The sequence below is a fragment of the Nipponia nippon genome, unplaced genomic scaffold (assembly GCF_047370975.1).
Source record: "Nipponia nippon isolate SJK-2023a ecotype South Korea unplaced genomic scaffold, ASM4737097v1 scaffold_8, whole genome shotgun sequence".
Lineage (NCBI taxonomy): Eukaryota > Metazoa > Chordata > Aves > Pelecaniformes > Threskiornithidae > Nipponia > Nipponia nippon.
In genome coordinates, this window is record NW_028262402.1 from 27122627 (window position 1) to 27143469 (window position 20843).

General features: G+C 41.1%; 2 protein-coding genes across 13 annotated transcripts in view; both read left to right on the forward strand.

Annotated features, from left to right (window-relative positions):
• CDC42SE2 (CDC42 small effector 2) overlaps nt 1–20843 on the forward strand; it is a 91685-nt gene that overhangs the window by 31626 nt on the left and 39216 nt on the right. The window lies entirely within an intron of this gene.
• Nucleotides 18817–20537, forward strand: LOC148050541 (uncharacterized). Its single transcript, XM_087742517.1, has 2 exons — nt 18817–19162; nt 19381–20537. Exons 1-2 carry the CDS (start codon nt 19121–19123, stop codon nt 20101–20103), a joined length of 765 nt encoding a protein of 254 aa, XP_087598643.1. The 5' UTR covers nt 18817–19120; the 3' UTR covers nt 20104–20537.

Below are 20843 nucleotides of genomic sequence, written 5' to 3' on the forward strand. Positions count from 1 at the left end.
ATAGTGCAAGTACCTTGAGGGAAGGGTTAAGGAGGAAGATGTTTACTAGTTTGGAGTTCACTTTTCCTAAATTTCCAATTCTTCCATCATGCCAGTATCTTTATTCCTTTAAGATTTGAGCTGTACCAGGTAGATTGTCCTATGGAAGCTAGATACATAGACAAGACTAATAAACTATTTTTTTTATTTTTTTTTTAATGGAATACATGCATGGCAAAAATGTCAAGGTAGATAGTGAAGTAGGGAAAATTTCTACAAAACCTTGATTATTTTAAAAGAAAACAATATATTGTATGTCTTTACTTGGAATGTCGTAGATAATGAAAATAATAGTAAAAGGCAAGTAATTTGTGATCTCCCCCCACATGCACACCTTCCAGATGCTTGCTTGTACTGCTTCCTGTTTTGTGCCTTATGGAAAGTGAGGAGGTTGATAAAATGTTGTTTGAGAAAGGAAGAAAAAAGTTAAGGGGGAGGCATGATAAGGTTTTTGTATAACTCTGAATTACACAGAAACGAAGGGGCGTACTTCTAAGACTTAGCTTGCTTAATCATCAGCATAACTTTCTGAGGGTACTAATGGATTCCCTGTAATTTGTTTTCTTCAAGTGACATTTGAATACCTGTTTTAAAAAAAGATCACAAAACAGACTAGAGGTTAAATACCTTAGTTTTCATTGAATTATGGCATTAATGTCTCTTGGAGTAGAATATTGGATAACAACGTTGTAGAGGCCTCTTCAGGCCAGAAGAACCACCAGTCCATTTATCACCATTTCTGCTTGTATCTAGAAGTTCTAAAGCAGGCTTTCTTTGGTTTAGCTGGCATTTGTTTACACAACAAACTTTCAAACTTCAGGGTTTTTTTCCCCCCCCCCCTTAGGTTACAAAAAAAAAAACCAAACAAACAAAGACTGAAAATTTGGCTAAATACAAAGCAGTAGAAGTGTACTAGTGGCCACAAATCAACCAGTGACTTAACTAATATATTTATTTGTTGTTTTGACTGATTAAAAATAAGAATCTGCTTTCAACTTAATAGTGCTTAGCAAAGAACAATCATGCAAAGAACAATCATGTGAAGAAATGCAGTTTTTTGACATGGTGATGTACTAGAAAATACATGCATCAGTAAACAGGATGTTGGTCATTCTCCAGGTAACTTCTGTAGGTCAAGATGAGTAAGTCAGCTTTCTTTCCAAACCATATTTTGTTTCTTTAGCTTATTTTTCTTGTATGACTTGTCTCATCTGCGAGGCTTTTGTCTCTTATTTGTAGTCTCAAGCTTTAAGCATAAAGTCTGTGTCTTGAGAAAAAAATTAGGCATTTTAAAATCCTGTTATGTCATACAAAAATCCATTCAAAATAAAATATAAAATTCTAGTGATTTATGCAAACTGTGTGTTAGTAAACATTAAGAAGTGCAGTGCTGTCTGGCACAGTTATGGCCCTGTGTTGTTGCCTAATTGTAGCAAAGAAGGCAAATCTTCTCTTTCATATTTTTGGGGTGATCTTTGCTTGGCATGTACCTGGCAAGTAAACATTGATAAGTGTAACAACTTTGTGTGTGATACATTAATATGTTACCTAAAGAAAAGACTTTCTGTACTCATAAGGGATTTTTAAGAAAGTTGTACAATGATGGTTTGTCAAAGAGCTGCTGAGTCTACTGCAGAGATTTTATAAATACAGAAGACAAGGTTGACATAGGGGAAATGAAACTACTAAGAGTACATAAAACTTAATAGGTATCATACTCTAACTCCCCACGTGGATACTAATGTCTAATAGAGAAGTAGTATCTGTGGATACTGCAGCCACTGCAATATATTCATAACATAGCTTACTACACTCACCCTTTCCCACCAGAGAAGCATTAAAACTAGTCTTTTCTTGAAGTGGTGATGTTAGTTGAGAACCAACATGTTGTATTACTGCCAGACCTGCAGAAGACCACTTACGTTCGTTCTGAGCAGCAAAATCGAATAAGTGAAGGGATTCCCTTTAAAAAGAATGTTGTGATTTCATAATGAAACGTTCTGAATACGTGACTTTATATTTATATTGCTAGAATGCAGTGAAAGCAGATATCAAGACAGATGTGTAGAGGTTTTGTAAAATTCATCACAGATTAATCAGCAGTGTATATTCAGTGTTTTTTTGCAAGGCAGACCGTTCATGGCAACTTCAGAGTTCTGTGAGCAGAGTTCAGAAAAAAGTTCTGCTGAGAAACATACCTGTTGCTTTATATGATACCATAATTTTATCTTGTTCTTTTCAATGCCTGCTCATGAAAATGTAAAAGATTAACATACAGAATTCTAAAAACTGATAAACATTTGTTGGCCAGTTCTGCGGGGTGAAGGGTTGCCCTCTGTCTTTTGCATCACAGAGCAGTTCCAATGTCCTAGCTCTGCAAGAAGACATACACTGAAATCCATAAATCGGTGGAAATGCATGTGCTTAGAACTAAGTTGAGTAAGAATGTCCTTGGCTATTGAGTTATAAAATAGTATCGTTACACATCTGTTTCTCACATACGTAAAGCAGAGAGGTTAGGAGACTTCCTCCAAGTGAGAGCGCTCATGGCAAAGCATCTGCCTGCCATAAGCATCCTAATTGTGTCTTCTTTTTTTAGCAATTAAACTAATTCCTGTTACATAGTTAGCAATACGATTCACGATAATGGATTATACTCAAACATCTTTATATGTACGCATTTTTTTTTACAGTAATTACCAGCCTTTGCCATGACAATCATGTCACAAAATTGACTTCACAAATTATATCAATGAAGTCACTGTGGCCCAAGATGAAGAGTTGTGCCTGGGTTAGAATGCTGGGAATATATTAAGTTCAGGAAAAAAAGTTGTAGTTCTTTTACCTGCTTGATACTGGTTCTCAAAGTTTTTGCCCAGTCTTTAAATGGTTACTGAAGCAATTTCATTTTTTTGGTACATGAAAGACATTTTGGTACATTTGATTTCTTTCCCACAGAATCATTAAGAAATATGGAATGGAAAAGATCGGCTCATTCATCTGTTAATTTATTTGCCAAGATGTGACTGTTCATGTGTGGGGCTTTCTTTTGTTTTTTTAACTGTCCAGTTCAGTGCTGAATGACTCGTGCTGGAACTTCCACCACTTGCCTACTGAGACAGTTCTACAATTTAGAAAAAAAAACTGGGAAGTGTTTTTTTGATAATTGCCTTCCTTTTTCCCCCGTTATCGATTTACTGTTAAGCTATATACTCATTTAACTTGGGTTAAATTTGTTACTTTTGTGTTAGAGTGGGAAGGGGATCTGGAGGCTGGGTGTCAGAGTACAGAAGTGCTGATTTGCAAACCTATCTTCAAAAGTGTAATTACCCAGTTATGTCAACAATGCCATTTGTGCTTTTGGGCATAATAATTTTTTTCTAATTAAAGGTGTTTTATGCTTCCATCTATCATCCGAAAGTGTGACCATGCAAATAAAAAGCTGCCACGTTTAATAAATAAGCTAGATGAGTTGATCTCATGTTTATTGTTTGTAATTTAACTTTGATTATTCATTCATTGGTGAAAACACTGCACTGGTGTCTTAATTGCTGTTGGTGATTAAAAATACTGACTTAATAGGTAGGGTGTTTTCTAGCTGGCATCAACTAAATGAGAAATTCATGTCTGTGTTCAGTGTAGGCACCTCTCTTTCCTCTCAGGGCAACAGAATCTTTCTGTGCAATTGCAACAGAAGCGTCATACAAAAGTGTCTGAGTTGGCTGTGTGCTCTGAGCTTCTCTTGAGGTAATATGTACTAGTTATTGACAAATAAGTAAATGTTTTATAATAGCACTGTACCCATAAATGCATTTCATGCATGAAGTTCCTAGAATAAGGAGAAAAAACAGATTCTTTAAGTCCAGCTAATTTTTGTTATTGCTGTTACAGTAACCCAGAAATAGTTATTTTAGTTTTTTCATGATGCAGCTTTGATACCTTCATGCAAGATAGCAATACACTCCATTGTAGGCTGTATCTTAAAAACAAAGTTAGAGCAAGGTCTTGATGCCCAGCTATCAACCGTGAACAAATCAGTCCCCTTTTCCACACAGATGCCCATGCAGGGGGTGAGGTACAGAGCACATGAGAGGCAGGGGGCCACATTTGGCGAGGGGCCATGCTCTGAGGTTAGGTGAGTCTGGGTCATGGGTATATGTGGAAGCTGCTAGTCCAGACTGACTTTCTGTACTCTGCTCAAAAATCTTGTCTGGCATGGGTGTCACTACTCTGCTTGTGAAAGTCAGCTGCCTGACGTACAGCCACTCCGGGCACCTCCTGAGGTGGCCACATGGGAAGTGGATTAAGTGCAGTGCAATGATTATGCATTAAAACACATCTCGGACAACTGAGCACCGACCTCTTCTGTAGACCTAGTGTATGTGACAAATGGCAAATCTAATTTCATATGTAGTGTGTTCTTTGTTGCTTTTTTTTTTTTCTTTCCAGAACAGGTTTTCTGATTTCTTTGTTAATAAGGTAGTTTGTTCTTAATGTAATTCATAGATAAGAGACTTTCAAAGGAATAAGCCATAGTGTAGCAACATAACTGTAACTGAAAGCTAATAGGAAGTAAGCAGCAAATGCTGTCTGGCTTTGAGCTAAAGAACGAAATACCCTCATCTGGGGATGGGGAGGATTGTGGTGTGGTTGTTTTGGAGATTTGTTTGGGGGGGTTAGGATTTTTCAGGAAGGTCTTGTGCTGTTGTGGTAGCTACTTGCTAATCCAGAATAGAGCTCCCCAGTCTGTTGTGGGAACCAAGCCTGATAAGAAGAGCTGGACAGCTTGTTAATTTTTTGTTTAATGAAATCAGAGCCTAGTTTAGACCCCAGATAGCACAAGCACTGCGGTTGACTGTGCGTTCACAGGGTCTGTTTCTGAACACCTGGTAGTGTGATGGAAAGTACTGTTTTTCAAACTGCATTAAATTGAGAAGCAGATAGCTTTCCTGTGAGTTGAGTTTTAGTGTGCAAAAAAAAAAAAACACATTTTCTACCAACAAGAAGGTTAACAATTAAACCAGTGACTGAGAAGCTAAATTGAGCAAAAACTGTCATGCTATTTACATCTTCTTTATTGCTCTGGATAGAAATATAGCAGATTTAACAACTGTGTGAGCTCTTTGCTTTAGAATGGCTTATTTTTCATGCTGCAGCATTCTCAAGTGTAAAGCAAAATCATTTACAGTGTATTAAAGCTGCAGCACTGAGATTTTTGGGAGGAAATGTCAGTGGCAGCATGTACCTTCTCTTTCCAATCCACTAGTTGGATTGAGATCAGAACCTGAAAGTTAGTCCCCTTTCGTATGATTCTTAATGTCTTTTGGTGTACTTTTTTTTTTTCTTTTTTTCCTATGCTTGTGCTTTTAGGAGTTAAAAATACTGTTCTGATTAATTTTCAACTAGGTCGTATTGAATAGCTGGCATGACTCTGGCTTTGCAAATGTCACATGGTAGTTGTGCCTCTAGTGAATGTAATTTTTATTGTGTGACATGAGCTTAGTCTAGAATGTATTGGGAAAAGATGAGGAAGGGTGCAAAATATGCTTAAGAACAAATAAAAAGCAGCGTTTTTAAAGAAGAGAATTAACAGCCAAGCCATGAGTAGGTCAAAGCCAACTGGCTGAAGCACTTTTTCAGTCAGAATAAATGAGTAAATGTGGTGCAGGTGAATGAGTTTGTTAGTTTGTTGTGGTTTTTTGTTTTTTTTTTTTTTAACTGAGGAGAAAAAGGACACCTTAGTAATCTAAGTCTCCATCTGTTATCTCCTCTAGCTTTTTAAAAATTTGTCAGCTATCTGCACTGGAGGGTACTTGCAGATGTGCCTAACACAAGTGAGGCCATACCTGGGGGCTGGGAAGCTGAGTGGGGGTCCCTGACCCAGGGCTTGCTCCCTCGGGAAGGCTGGTCTGCCTGCAGCAAGCTGGATGCCCGGTGGCTGCTGCCACCCTCCCGCCTGTGCCCTTGGCCAAGAAGCTGCTCCAGATCTTGCCAATTCACCTGCTCATCTGGTTATTGTCCCCTGCTGTCACATAGCCCAAGTCTTAAACCAAACACTTCTATTTCACAGAAAACTCTCAAACTAATGGTGAAATAGACACAACTGAGAAAGTGGATATCTTGAGGGCGGGCAAGAGACCATCTGCTGAATCCATATGTATTCTTAAAAGTTTGGCTGGCTGTGTCCTGAGGAACAAAGCAGAAGTGGCCAGGTGTACTGTCTCAGTCCTTTCTTGCGTATTAGTGTAATACATAGAAAATACTTCCTTTGCATCATAAAGAACAGAAAGGTCTTTAGAACAGAGAAATGGCTGTCTTTATCACAATTCATTCCACAGGAGTGGTTTTTTCATGTTTTTAGAAATTGAGGGTTTTTTTCCTTTCTTTAAAAAAACCTCAAAACTCAGAATTCACAAGAGCAGTTGTTTATGTTGTGATGCATTTTTAAACACATTCTGTTAGTAGGCTCTTGGATAAGATTGGATAGTTTGTGACATAGAATAATCTCTGCAATGTATTAATGAAAGTTCTTTAAATTGTTGGCAGACTGAATTTGCATCCAGAAAATCATATCCTATCTGTGATATGCTTGTTTTTTAAGAGGATGTATGAAAGTAAAATTTCTAACTACATGCTATGCAGGTATTTTCTGTCTATTGTGTGAGAATACAATTTTGAATAAGAACTAGAAGTTCAATGGGGAGTTCAAATAGTGTCATCCTGTGGTGTGGGAGTACACTCTTCACATTGCCTATCTACTTCCTTATAGTGAGCCACTGACTAAGAATCAAAATACATAAAGTTTATTTCATATTTAGCAGACAAGCATTGCCACTTGGTTATGGTTTTGTCAGCAGCTTTCAGTTTGGGGCGCTGCAATGAACCTGTTTAGCATTTACAGGTATGAGCAGCTTATTTTAAAACTCATTAGAAAAATAACTCTTAGCCTTGACACACCTTTATTCTAGGTTTTTCCACTCACAGATACCTATCAATGTAGGTAAGCCATATGCTGCTGTATACATGGGCATTTCATAGGAAAGCCAAACTATTTGAGATTTATGGTGGTTTTACACTGGCAGTAAAACTCCAGGTGACTTAACCACCACTGAGGTATGACCTGCAGAGCATTTTCCAAATGGGCATTTTTAGCAGTAGTGGCCTTGGAACTTATTGTGGGTGCATAGGGAACACAGTTCAGTGTTTCTTGGCAAGATAGGCAGGTCATTTCTGAGGAGACAATTTAGCTTCCTGTGCGCTCAGATTTCAGAACAGCAGTAACTGTTCTGCTGAGAATACGTACTTTGTTAAAATGTTTCTGGAACATTTTGAAACTCCCTTTTTTGTACAGCACTTTGTTTCTTAACTGGGTCAGTAATTCTGGTGTCTCCATTGAATGTCATTTCAGTGTTGGAGATTTGTCTTGTGCACCATGTATTTTTATTTTAAGCTGACTGTATGTATGCTTGGCTATTTTTCCATGTATGTTATGGCATAGTGTCTTTCAGTTTTAAAATTGCATGTCTCTCTACCCAATTTCTTAAACTTTAACGTATAATTAAACTTTATTTGGTAAAGTTGTTCATGTTGCTAATGCATAAAAAGATGTGCTGCAGGTGAATTATTAAGAGAAGTCATCGTTATGGGATTAACTGAAAGGATTTTATTAATGATTAAACGATGATCAAATGAAAATTGATGATTGAAAATTAAATGGTAATCAGTTAAGCAATAATTGAATGGTAATTAAGCAGTGATTTAACCCAATTTTCAAGAAGGGTAAGAAGGAAGACCCTGGTAATTACAGGCCTGTCCGTCTCACTTCAGTGCCTGGTAAAATTATGGAGAAGGTTATTCTGGGAGTTACTGAAAAACACTTGAGAGACAATGCAGTCATTGGTCATAGCCAGCACAGGTTCATGAGGGGAAAGTCCTGCTTAATGAACTTAATTTCCTTTTATGACAAGGTCACCCATCTAGCTGACCATGGGAAGCTGGCAGATGTGGGTTTTTTGCATTTTAGCAAAGCTTTTGATACTGCCTCTCACAGTATCCTTCTGGACAAAATGTCCAGCACACAGCTAGGCAAGTCCATAATACGTTGGGTGAAAAATTGGCTTATGGGTCAGGCTCAAAGAGTTTTAGTAAGTGGGGTTACATCAGGCTGGCAGCCAGTCACCAGTGGGGTTCCCCAGGGCTCAATTTTAGGGCCAGTGCTCTTCAAAGTTTTTGTAAATTATCTGGACACAGGAGTCAAATGTACATTAAGTTTGCCAGTGATACTAAATTAGGAGGAGCTGTGAACTCCCTCGAGGGTACAGAGGCCTTACAGAGTGATCAGGATAGACTAGAGAGTTTGGCAGTCACCAACCGTATGAAGTTTAACAACAGCAAGTGCCGGATTCTCCACCTGGGATGAGGTAATCCTGGTTATACATGCACATTGGGGGACAAGAGACTGGAGAGCAGCCCCACAGAAAGAGATCTGGGGGTTTGGGTTGATGGCTAGTTGAATGTGAGTCAACAGTGTGCCCTGGCAGCTAACAGGGCCAACTGTGTCCTGGGGTGCATCAAGCACAGCATAGCCAGCCAGCTGAGGGAGGTGATTGTCCCACTCTACGCTGCACCGGTGTGGCCACACCTTGAGCGCTGTGTGCAGTTGTGGGTGCCTCAATACAAGAAGGACATCAGACTATTAGAGTGTGTCTGGAAGAGGGCAACCAAGATGGTGAAAGGTCTCAAAGGCAAGATTAATGAGGAGCAGCTGAGGTCACTTGGTTTGTTCATCTTGGAGAGGAGGGGGCTGAGGGATGACCTCATGGCAGTCTACAACTTCCTCAAGGGGGGCAGCGGAGGGGGAGCCACTGATCTCCGCTCTCTGGTGACCAGTGATAGGACACCAGTGAAGGAAATGGAATGAAGCTGTATCAGGAGAAGTTCAGATTGGACATCTGGTTCAAAAGGTTCTTCACTGAGAGGGTGGTGGGTCACTGGAACAGGCTCCCCAGGGAAGTGGTCACGGCACCAAGCCTGTCAGAGTTCAAGGAGCATCTGGATGATGGTCTTAGTCATATGGTTTTGTTTTAGGTAGTCCTGCGAGGAGCAGGGAGTTGGACTCGATGATCCTTATGGGTCTCTTCCAACTCAGGATACTCTATGATTCTATGATACTTTTAGGCCTAATGTAAAATATCGTTTAGCAGATGCTGGGTAAGGGGTCTCTCAGCCTTGAGAAGTAACCTTGAGAGGTGTCTCTGCTCAAGGGGGAGATCACTGCCGTGCAGCCTGCTGCCATACAGGAGAGTTCAGTGGGCTCGGGGGGGGGGACTACAGATATTTATAGCATAAAGTGATCGACTTGTCAAACCCTGCTTTGGTGTATGTGTAGGCGTGCAGCTGTAGCAGTTTTAGTTTTGTCTAGTCCCAGCTCAGGCTGGTACTTTAGCTCCTGATAAGACATGGCCTAGATTCCTTAGTCCCCGTGAGGATACGGCCTAGCACAGTTCTCATGGTTTACACAGCGGGGCTGAGTTCAGTCAGACCTCCATGTCGGTGGTGCCTGAACCAAAGCACTGTTCACTCAGAGTGGGTGCATCTGTCACAGACTTGCCAAACAAAAAACTTGATCTGCACTTCCAACCAAAAAACTAATATCTATCACAAAATGAAAATGAGTGACTATTTTCAAGATTTTGTTTGCAGTTACATTTTTCATACTCTTGCCTTTGATTGTCAAGATAAACATTTTATCAGTGTTTTGCAAAGGACATAGGCATAGACTACTTGACTCTGTGGTGAAGTAGTTCTTCCAAAGAGTAAATACTCAAATTCAACTGAATATTAAGGATCATTTGCAGTGACTCTCAACCTGGGGGAGGGAGAAGGAAAGAGCAATAATTCCTCTTAATTAGCATGCAGCATCTGAATGAAGCTGCAGTCTGAAGGTGGTCCCAAAATAGGATACTGAATTACGTGATTTCCACTATGAAACAACCCTGTATAGGTACTGGTGTTATTGCTACTAATGAGCTATGTCTATGTGTGCATATGTAATGGCTTAGTGTGAACAGCTGTAGGGGTAAAAAAATATTCTGAAGAGTTTTTTTCCATTTTTTTCTCCCTTCCCTAAACCTTATTGTGTTTCGAAAAATAAGTGTTCCTTTCAGAAAAAAAAAAAAAGCTGTTGACCTGCAAAATGTCATTTCATACTGACTGCAACTCTAATATATGAAATTTTTCTTGACCAGCTGGCCCTAGAAACTTTTTTCAGTGTGCAGTTTTTCTCCTCAATACAGAGTAGCTGTCTGAGGTTTGTAGAGGTAAAAGCTTGTTAGCTTTCTGGTTATCAAAGAATCATAAATCTTTTAGGTTGGAAAAGACATATAAGATCATCAAGTCCAACTGTTAACCTAACACTGCCAAGTCCACCACTAAACCATGTCCCTAAGCACCACATCTGCATGTCCTTTAAATACCTCCAGGGATGGGGACTCAAACAAGCTAGGCAGCCTGGTCCAGTGCCTGACTACCCTTTTGGGGAAGAAATTTTTCCTGATATCCAATCTAAACCTCCACTGGTGCAACTTGAGGCCATTTCCTCTTGTCCTATCACTTGTTACTTGGGAGAAGGGACTGACCCCCACCTTGCTACAACCTCCTTTTGAGTAGTTGCAGAGAGCAATAATGTCTCCCCTCAGCCTCCTCTTCCCCAGGCTAAACAACCCCAGTTCCCTCAGCTGCACCTCATAAGACTTGTGCTCTAGACCCTTCACCAACTTCGTTGCCCTTCTCTGGACACGCTCCAGCACCTCAATGTTCTTGTAGTGAGGGGCCCAAAACAGAACACAGTACTCGAGGTGCGGCCTCACCAGTGCCGAGTACAGGAGGACAATCACTTCCCTGGTCCTGCTGGCCACACTGTTTCTGATACAAGCCAGGATGCTATTGGCCTTCTTGGCCACCTTGGCTGAGTTATTTTCATACTTGCTGCATATAGCGTGATAGCCTTAGGCATAGGAATGAAATACTTTGTGATTGCTGCAGTTACTGTATTACAGGTTGTGTGTGTGGCTTCATACGGACGTGTGCATGCACATGCAGTTGTGGTATTTGGTAGGCTTCTTGTGTGTAGAAGTGGACAAGAGGTGTTATCTGTGCTGTGGAAGTCTAGAATCTCTCTGTGTGTACTTCTTACTTAGTAGTTGTATTTCAATTCATTGTTTTCTTTGCAATTGTTTAAGGATGATAGAATTAGGACACTTTGGCATTATGGCATATTTAAATTATGATACATGAACCCAACTTCTTTGCTACAGTTAGGTTTAGATTTTCCTTTCCCTGAAATGACTTAAGGAATGTCTGGAGACAGAGGAAGAGAACCATCTCTTGCTGTGTGCTGCTAGATAAAGATGAAACCTGATGCTCCTGTCTGGGTGTCACTTTGTGCTGCCTGTTACACAATACTGTGCTAGCACATCTCTGGCTTTTGATGTGAGAAGAGAAAAATGCCAGGCAATTTATCTGATTTCTCCCCTCCCTGTGCTCTGGTCTGAAAGTACACATAGCATATTTCTGGCTCGAGCGTTCTTTTTGAGACTTGCTTTGTCAGCCTGCTGGTGCAGCTCCCCATGGTTATCTTGAGAGTGAAATCTTAGCAGGCTCATTTAGCACTTCCCACCTCTCACTGGTTCTAAAACTGCTTCCTGGCTCTGCCATATGCCCAGTAACACCCTGCCTTTCCTGCCTAACTTGAGCGGTATTGCTTGTACTTCTCCACCATTTTCTGTCTGAAGATGGACTTCCTATCAAATAAACCAAATATTTTAATATACTGCTTTGAAGCGTCTAGTCAGGAAAAATTGACACCACTCTAGACCAGTCATAGCCTAATTTAGACTTGGGTATGTGTAGTTGTTGTCTGAGTACTGTTTAAATGAACAATCACTAAAGGTGGTAGAAGTTGAAGCCAGCAGATGTGGTCTATATTAAGCTGCAGAGTGGTCCTTCAGAAGAATTAATGGGAGTGCTCAAAGTACAATAGACTGCACTGCTACCTGGGAACGGGTACACCTGAGAAGATGGGCTACGTGAACTAGTAGGTCTCTGCCTGTAACTTCTGTAGGTACATACTGCAAATGTCCTAAATTCCACTTCTATTCTAGAGTGATCCAAGTATCTTTGAAAATGTGATTTGTCTTAATTTTTAAGTTTCTTTAAGCAATCTCTCATGCGCATACATGCAGGTGCACACACAGAGTTCAAGTCATCTAAAGCAGCTAATAATAGAGAAATGATAAAAGGGCTAGAGAATACATATAAAGAAATGGTAGGGCCTGAAATGCTAGCAGATGAAAAATATGCTGTTCTGCTGCACTTTGAACAGAAAGCTGTTGCTGTTTTGTTGCTTGCAAGGTACGGAACTGAAAGCTAAAGCAGAAGCACGCTGCTTGAGCTGATTGCACTCTTCCTCTTTGAAACATCTCATCACCCCGTGCCAAGGAAGGCTTGAACAGAGGTGATTCATCTGGCTTTTCAAACAGGCAAATGTGCACCCTAGCTAGTGCTACTGGGTGGCTGAGTAAATTTATCCAGTGCCACAAAACGTGATGCTGCTTTGCTTACTGTAGTTGGTCTCATAATTGTTCTGCATTTGAGTGGGATGTGAGGAAGTTGCAGCAATCATATACTGAAGTACATTAAAACATCTTTAGATACAATGGCAGACTTCTGCTGCAAGGCTGTCTATCTTACAGTAGTAAGTTAAAATCTGCAGTAGTGGTGTGCCGTGTTGATTTTTTTGACAGGAAACACTTACTGTACTGGTGAGAGTGTGCCTCTGTGAACTCCTGACAGTTTTAATGGCCTTTTCTCCCCTGTTCCTACTTACTCCTTTCCTCTGTCATAAACCTTCCTTGAAAATGCTTTGGTGTATTAGTTTTCTGTGGAAAAAGGAATATTATAGATGCTGTGAATAATGCTTTTCACCTATTGTCATACTAAAAAACAGGTAAGGGTCCCTTGAATACCTCGTATGGTCTGCCACATCGTTTGTCAAGGGTATTTTTTTCCCCATAGACTATTCCATTCCTTTTAATGCTATACTGTTGTTAAAATGATGGACTCCCTTGATGCCAATGTTGAGCATTTCCCATGATTACTTTAGAAGTAATAACAGGGGGCTCTTCAGGGAGGTTTTGGGTTTTTTGGTTTTGTGGTTTTGGTTTTTTTTTTTTCCATTCTTTATGGAAGTAGTACCCTGTTCAGAGCCTGCCTTAGACCACTAGTCTGCCTTATTTATTTTTTTTTCTCTCTGACTGGTATTACCTGTTAGAATTAACAAGGAGGCCAGCTGAGAAAAGTGTTCTTCTGTGTTACTGTCAATAGGGCTTGCCACTTGAGAAGATAATGTTACTGACCAATCAGAACTTTGACTATTTATATAAGGATTTATGTATTTTTTTAATGTGAATGGGCAGGCAATATGAAATCAGATTTCTTAAACCATAGGAGTGGATTCTCGAAGGCTTCTCATTTGTTCTAAACTGACTATTTTTGTACGTAGGGCAAAATATATTATAACTAGACTATGCCTTAGGTAGGACAAAACATATTTGTCTTTGGTTTGTCTTCCTATTGTTTAGTAAACAAATTTAGAGCATTAGTTTTCTGTTAGTCTTTCTATATTTTGATAGTGCAGAACTATTAGATGTTCTGTGCTGTGATTTTCAGAGAAGTAGGTTCCTGTCTGCATGTATGTGTGGGAAGTAGTATGAGCTATGTGTCAGCTGTTTCAGAAAGCTGCATTGAACCCATGTATATTGAAAGCAATTATTAAGTGAAGACACAGGAAGGTCTGAAATGTCAGAGCTGGGGAAAAGGTTACTTGCATTGCTCAGTCACTGACACAGCTTTGCCTGTTGAACTTGGTTTGGTCCTGAAAAACTATGCTTTTATGTTTCAAACTGGATATAGGGAATTTTAATGGGACCAGTGTAATACTGCCTGTTTCATTTGTTGGTTTTGTGTACAAAGTAGTAAGGACCTTTCAAGGGTCAGGCCACTTAGTTGAAATAATTAAATTTAACAGAATGGCTAGAGAGTAAAACTCAGGCAATTGCAGATGAGGGGGTGTAAAAAAAAAAAAAAAAAAAGAGCAAGACATTTGTCAGTGATAAAACAAATGTTTGAGCTTCACACTCTGGAGATGTTTTAAAAATGTTTAAAGGCTCTCTGCTCTAAGCTCCCAGCTGACACTTGCAAACAGTGTGGTTACTGTCACACTCCATGAGCTGTTCTTTCCTTGAATGAATGGCCTGCTTTCCTGCTTTCACCTGCTTTGCAGCTCCCCCTCACACCCTCAGTGGCCTCATGTGAAAAGCCTAATATTTCTCCTTGTGGACTTGCTGTGGTTCCCTTCCTGTACCTTTTGCTGCCTTCCCATGTATGATCTCAAATGGGTACGCTGGTTGCAGGGAAACTTGTGGTGGGTTCCTACAAATTGCAAACACAAACAAGAATTGGAGGTGTTTTGGTTCCTGTGAAAGATGGAATTGTTCTAAAGCTAGACTCCATTCTATTAACAACAAGAAGAATTAAAAAAAAACAACCCCTCTTTCTCTTTTAAGTAAGCCATAAGAGTACCTTCCTCCTATTCCACCATTTTCAATAGTCTTTGAAACTTTCAATTCAGAAGCAAAGCGACTCGTAATACAGAGTCGTTCATGGCTATTAATTTGTGTTGAGCTTGATTTAAGTACAACCTATTCCTAAGTTGCTTAAGGAAATACACTAATGAAAACCATTTCAGTATAAAGGGGGGGGGGGGGGGGCAGGAGAACTGGCTCCAAATGACCAATAATCCCAAAATAAAACTCTATAATAAAATCTTATAAATAGCTTTAGTCATAATGTTCAAAACTGTATCATAAAGACATGAATAAAACACCTTTTTACAGAGTCAGGACCTGTGCATTCAGGGTTTGAAAATACACAAGAAAGTCTAACTCAAACTTTGAAGAAGCTTCTTCAATGTCTTGAAACTAAACCCGAAAGCACTTGGGAGGGTGGGGGATGGGCAGAATAGATATGGGAAAGTTATGAGGAAGTGAAAAAGAGATTTCAGCCTCATTCAGCCTGTGTCGGTGGTGAATGTTGTCCTTTGTCTGGCAAGGGTTACTTGCAGCTCAGGTTTCTCAGGATCTGAAAGTGCAAAAGATAATTGGTGCATTAAAAGCAGTGCCAAAGTCCCCGGAAGTGCCTGCTCTCCTGGGGGGGCAAGGGAGGAAGAGTCCTCCTGCAAGTGCACTGCCCTGGTGAGATAAAGTTTCTGATACAAAATTCATGTATGCAGGCAACTTTCCCTATAGGTAGTGTTTGTTTAAAACCTCTATTGTTTCTTGTACAGATTGTTTTATGTCAAAAAATGAGGCTGGCAATGGAGTAAACACCTCTCACTTTCTTTGAGAGCTGGAGAGCATCCTCCAATTGCTACAGCTATAAGTGTGTGGAAGTGTGCACCAGTGCAACTTCTCTGGTGGTTTGCACACACCTTAATCCCCTCCCCCCCATTTCTTGCTGCCACTTCACTGTATCTGCTAAACAGCAAGAGGAAATAGTATGGCTACAATAGAGACTTAAGTGAAAAATATGAAAGAAGTCTTCTCTGAAATGATAATTTTCTACTTACAGCTCGCAGGATTGAAACAAATGATAGCTGTTCAGAGCCTTTAAGGAAAAAAAAAAAAAGTGTTTTTATGGAATGATACTTCCATATCAAGAATAACTGTGAATTTCTTTCTCATAAAGTACTTGAGACTAAAAAACTAGTAGTAGTCCTGGTCACGACTATGTGCATACATGTGCATGTCATGGTACATTATGTCATGTCATGACATACCATGACATGGCATACTTAGTCATGACTGTGCATGTTTCACTTTTTTTTTTTGTTACTTTTTCCCCACCCCTCTCCTTAAATAGTAGTGTGAGTTTTGGAGAAAATCTAGTTAAATTCAGATGTTAACACCTGCAGTCATTTTCTTTCTCTTCCTGTGGTTTTATTTGTTTCAAGTAATTGTCAAAGAGCGTTGTTACCGCACTTCCTGTTTGAAGCCATAGTGAACAGTATGCAGTCAAAGGATATAGAGGGTTCACCTTAAAAGGAACTTCATAGATGGTTTTTAAAATCAGTGGGCTGTTCTTAAGCTATATAATTAATAAGTAGCTTTATTCTAACTGACCCTCCACAGCATGCAGCATATTCCTGTTTGGATCAGCTAAGGTAAATACTCTCTAGCCTGCTTTTTGCCAGAAAACGTGAAGAGCTTGGAGGGGAGATTAATGTCTTTTTCTTCACCCTTCCTCCTTTCCTGCTGTGTTAATTTCCTACAGAAAAGTTAATACTGCTTTAATAAGAAAAATTGCTGATACTGTAAGAGAATGTGCTCCACCCCCATTTACTGCATTTATGACTGGTACTTAACAATACGCAGTAGTTTTGGTTTTTGCATTAGATCAGCTACTGTGGAATAAACTTTGGAGTAATGAAAATTACCTTATTGGTTTTCACTTTGAATTGTAAACAATGTATCCTTTTTAATATCTTCATTTCTTCATACTACTTAAAATTTTTCTAAATAGGATGAAATTCAAGTCATACATAAGATATAAAAGCCTTAAAGTGTGACAGAGTTGTTCAGCGTGATAGTCCTGTGGGTTCTTGCAATGTGAATTGTACACTCTAAAGTAAGTTGCATTCAGAGTTCGGAAAGTTTGAATGGGAAAAAGCAAATAGGTGTTTCACCATTCATCGCTGATTAACCTTATGGTTCAGGCAGAATAAGTGCCTTGTGTTTTCAACATGAGCTGTACGGTGTTCTGCCACTCTGAGCACTATAGACTGTGTAAGAGCAAAACCAAAGAGGGACGGAGCTGTTTTCTCAAACTGTGTTCTTCAGCATCTGTTGTCCTCTTCAGCTGGCAAGTCTACACGGACAAATGCTGCACCACCTGCGAACAGCGCCATGTTAAAAGCTTGACCCTACAATGAAGCAGAGAACTAGCTGTGAAGCATTGCACATGTTTTGGGATCTCATTAATTGCAGCGAGGTTTGGGGTGCAGTCCAGGCTTTGCAGCAACACTTTCTCACGAGGCTGCTAGTGAGCTGATACTACATAGTTACCTGACTGGTAGCTGTAGCTCAGTGTGGTGCTTTTTTTGTTCTTACTTTCTTTATAACCAATAATTTGGAAAAGAACAGCAAAATTTTTCTTGTTCTTTAAACAAGCAACTAGCAGCATAAGAGAAGTCTTATGTGTTGGTGTTGACATCGCAATGCCAATATGCCTTTTTGCCTTCAGTTTAATTGCTTTTTCTTTCTGTTTTGATGCATGTCCTGGTTTCAGCTGGGATAGAGTTAATTTTCTTCTTAGTAGCTGGTATAGTGCTGTGTTTTGGATTTGGGATGAGAATAATGTTGATAACACACTGATGTTTTGGTTCTTGCTAAGTACTGCTTACACCAGTCAAGGACTTTTCAGCTTCCCATGCTCTGCCAGGTGCACAAGAAGCTGGGAGGGGGAACGGCCAGGACAGCTGACCCAGGCTGGCCAAAGGGCTATTCCATACCATATGATGTCATGCTCAGTACATAAGCTGGAGGCGAGTTGGCTGGGGGGGAAGTGATCGCTGCTCAGGAACGGGCTGGGCATCAGTCAGTGGGTGGTGAGCAATTGTGTCGTGTATCACTTGCTTTGTATATTATTATTGTATTACATTATTATTATTACTATTACTACTACTACCATTCTATTTCATTTTACTTCAATTATTAAACTGTTCCTATCTCAACCCGGGAGTTTTCTGACTTTCACCCTTCTAATGCTCTCCGCCACCCCACTGCGGGGGGAGTGAGCGAGTGGCTGTGTGGTGCTTAGTTGCTGGCTGGGATTAAACCACGACAGTCCTTTATGGCACCCAACGTGGGGCATGAAGGGTTTGAGATAATAACAGATTAATCAGAGTGTATTAAGGAATTTGTATCTGTTAACAGTTGCTGGTCATAATATTGATTTCATTTGCTCTCGGTATTAAGTCTACCTGATCTGCACCATGCTCTTGTATTTGCAGTACATGTTAAAGATTGGTGTTGGGTGTTGCAGTTTTCTGTGCTCTGCTGTGATTAGTGATGTTTTGCCTGGGAGATTTGTTATTAAAACACTGACCTTGAGCGGTATCTGGTATTTGGGTTCTGTACTGAAGCCATTACTATACTTCGGGTACCACCTCATGGAGACAATTAGCAATTATACCTCTTCCTCTGAGAGGCTTTTTATGGAGGAAATACAGAATGGCACCTTCACTGCCTTCTTCTATGATGTTTCCTCCTTCATTACAACAACTTTTTTGTATCTTGAGCATCCTTGGGTAGTTAAGATACATCTATTGGTATTTCTTGGGTATATTGTTTCGGTTTTGTCTAGAGTTAATAAGCATTTTAAGAATATCATCCAGAGATCTGCCCCAAGGCTGGATAGTTATGAGTGGCAGGGTGTGTGGGAGAGTATGGGCAAATGCCTAGGACGGTGGGCCCTCCAGTGTTTTGGAATTCCACCCCTGAACAAGTGCAGAATCCTGAAAAATCAGTAGAACATTTGGAAAAAGTATGCTGTCATCCTGACAATTTTAGGGAGATGCAAATCACTGCAATGTGCTGGGGCCTGGCCCATGCCTACCGAGCTGTATTAAACACTATTCAGAACCCTCAAGGGGAAGAGAAGGTCTCTGGATCTGACAACAAAACGACTGGCGCTGCAGCTATGCCAGCCCCGCCAACAGACACTGTGGCTACGCCAGCCCCTGTGACGAGCGCTGCTGATATGCCAGCCCCTGTAACAGGTGCTGTGGCTACACCAGAGAACCAACCCGTGCCAGTATCAGTTGCCCCTATATAGAAGAAAAAATACACAAGAAAATCAACTCGTTTAGTAAGGGCTGATGATGAACCAGGGCCATCACAAGAACAGGAGGAGGAAGAGGCAGAACCCACAAATGAGATGGTAACAACCCGATCTCTGTCCCTGAATGAGCTGCGAGATACGCGAAAAGATTTTAGTCGTCATCCAGGTGAGCACATCATCACTTGGCTGCTCCAATGCTGGGATAACGGGGCTAGTAGCATGGAATTAGAGGGTAGGGAAGCCAAGCAGCTGGGATCCATTTCTAGGGAAAGGGGCATTGACAAAGCGATTGGAAAAGGGGCGAAAGTCCTCAGCCTCCGGAGGCAACTTCTGGCAGCTGTGAAGGAAAGGTATCCTTTCAAGGAAGATATTTTTTTATGTCAGCCAGGCAAGTGGACCACCATGGAGAGAGGTATCCAGTACCTGAGGGAATTAACCATGCTGGAGGTGATGCATAATGACTTGAACAATGAGCAGTTATCCAAAGATCCAGATGAAGTCCAGTGCACACAACCCATGTGGCAGAAGTTTGTGCGGAGCGCACCATCATCATATGCAAACTCTTTGGCAACAATGACCTGGAAAGATGAAGAGGGACCAACGGTGGATGAATTGGCTGGCCAACTCCGGCAATACGAAGAAAGTCTCTCTTCCTCCCTACGGGCCTGCGTCACGGCTGTGGAGAAACTGCCTGACGTGCTAGCTGAGAAATTATCCCGGGAGTTCCAGCGATTCAAAGACGACATGTCCTACTCCTCACCTGTACAGACCAGTATCTCAGCCATCAGGAGTAAGCATCCCTCTCTTCAAGAGAGAAGATACAGTGAATACACACCACGGGCCACACTGTGGTTTTATCTGCGTGACCATGGAGAGGACATGAGGAAGTGGGATGGAAAATCTACCTCGACCCTAGAGGCACGAGTACGTGAGTTGCAAGGAAAAACAATTACAAAAGGTGGTTCTTCCAGGAAAACTGCTGCTCCAGTTTCCAGTGAGCAGTTCCCTAGACAGGGTAAAAGGGCTGATTTTGCTTCCGATCTCAATAAAGGGGTTTTTGATTCACATTTACAAGAAGTGAGTAACGAATGCTATGACCAGGACTAGAGGGGCCCTGCCTCCAGCCAGGTGGAGGAAAGGAACAACCGGGTGTACTGGACTGTGTGGATTCGATGGCCTGGCACATCAGACCTACAGGAGTATAAGGCTTTAGTACACACCGGTGCACAGTGTACCCTAATGCCATCAAGCTATGAAGGGGCAGAACCCATCTGTATTTCTGGAGTGACAGGGGGATCCCAACAGCTGACTGTATTGGAGGCTGAAGTAAGCTTAACTGGGAAGGAGTGGCAGAAGCATCCCATTGTGACTGGCCCAGAGGCTCCATGCATCCTTGGCATAGACTACCTCAGAAGAGGGTATTTCAAGGACCCAGAAGAGTACTGGTGGGCTTTTGGTATAGCTGCCTTGGAGACGGAGGAAATTAAACAGCTGTCTACCCTGCCTGGTCTCTTGAAGGACCCCTCTGTTGTGGGGTTGCTGAGGGTCAAAGAACAACAGGTGCCAATCGCTACCACAACAGTGCACCGGCGGCAATATCGCACCAACAGAGACTCCCTGATTCCCATCCATAAGCTGATTCGTCAACTGGAGAGCCAAGGAGTGATCAGCAAGACTCGCTCACCTTTTAACAGTCCCATATGGCCAGCGCGGAAGTCTAATGGAGAGTGGAGACTAAGAGTAGACTATCGGGGCCTGAATGAAGTCACGTCGCCACTGAGCGCTGCCGTGCCAGGCATGCTAGAACTTCAATACGAACTGGAGTCAAAGGCAGCCAAGTGGTATGC

What these genes read in the sequence shown, in the direction of transcription:
- LOC148050541 (XM_087742517.1), top strand. Translation starts at nt 19,121, where the DNA reads ATGAGCTGCGAGATACGCGAAAAGATTTTAGTCGTCATCCAG. An exon ending in AGATTTTAGTCGTCATCCAG is followed by an intron (nt 19,163 to 19,380) that starts GTGAGCACATCA and finishes TTTTTATGTCAG; the next exon opens with CCAGGCAAGTGGACCACCAT.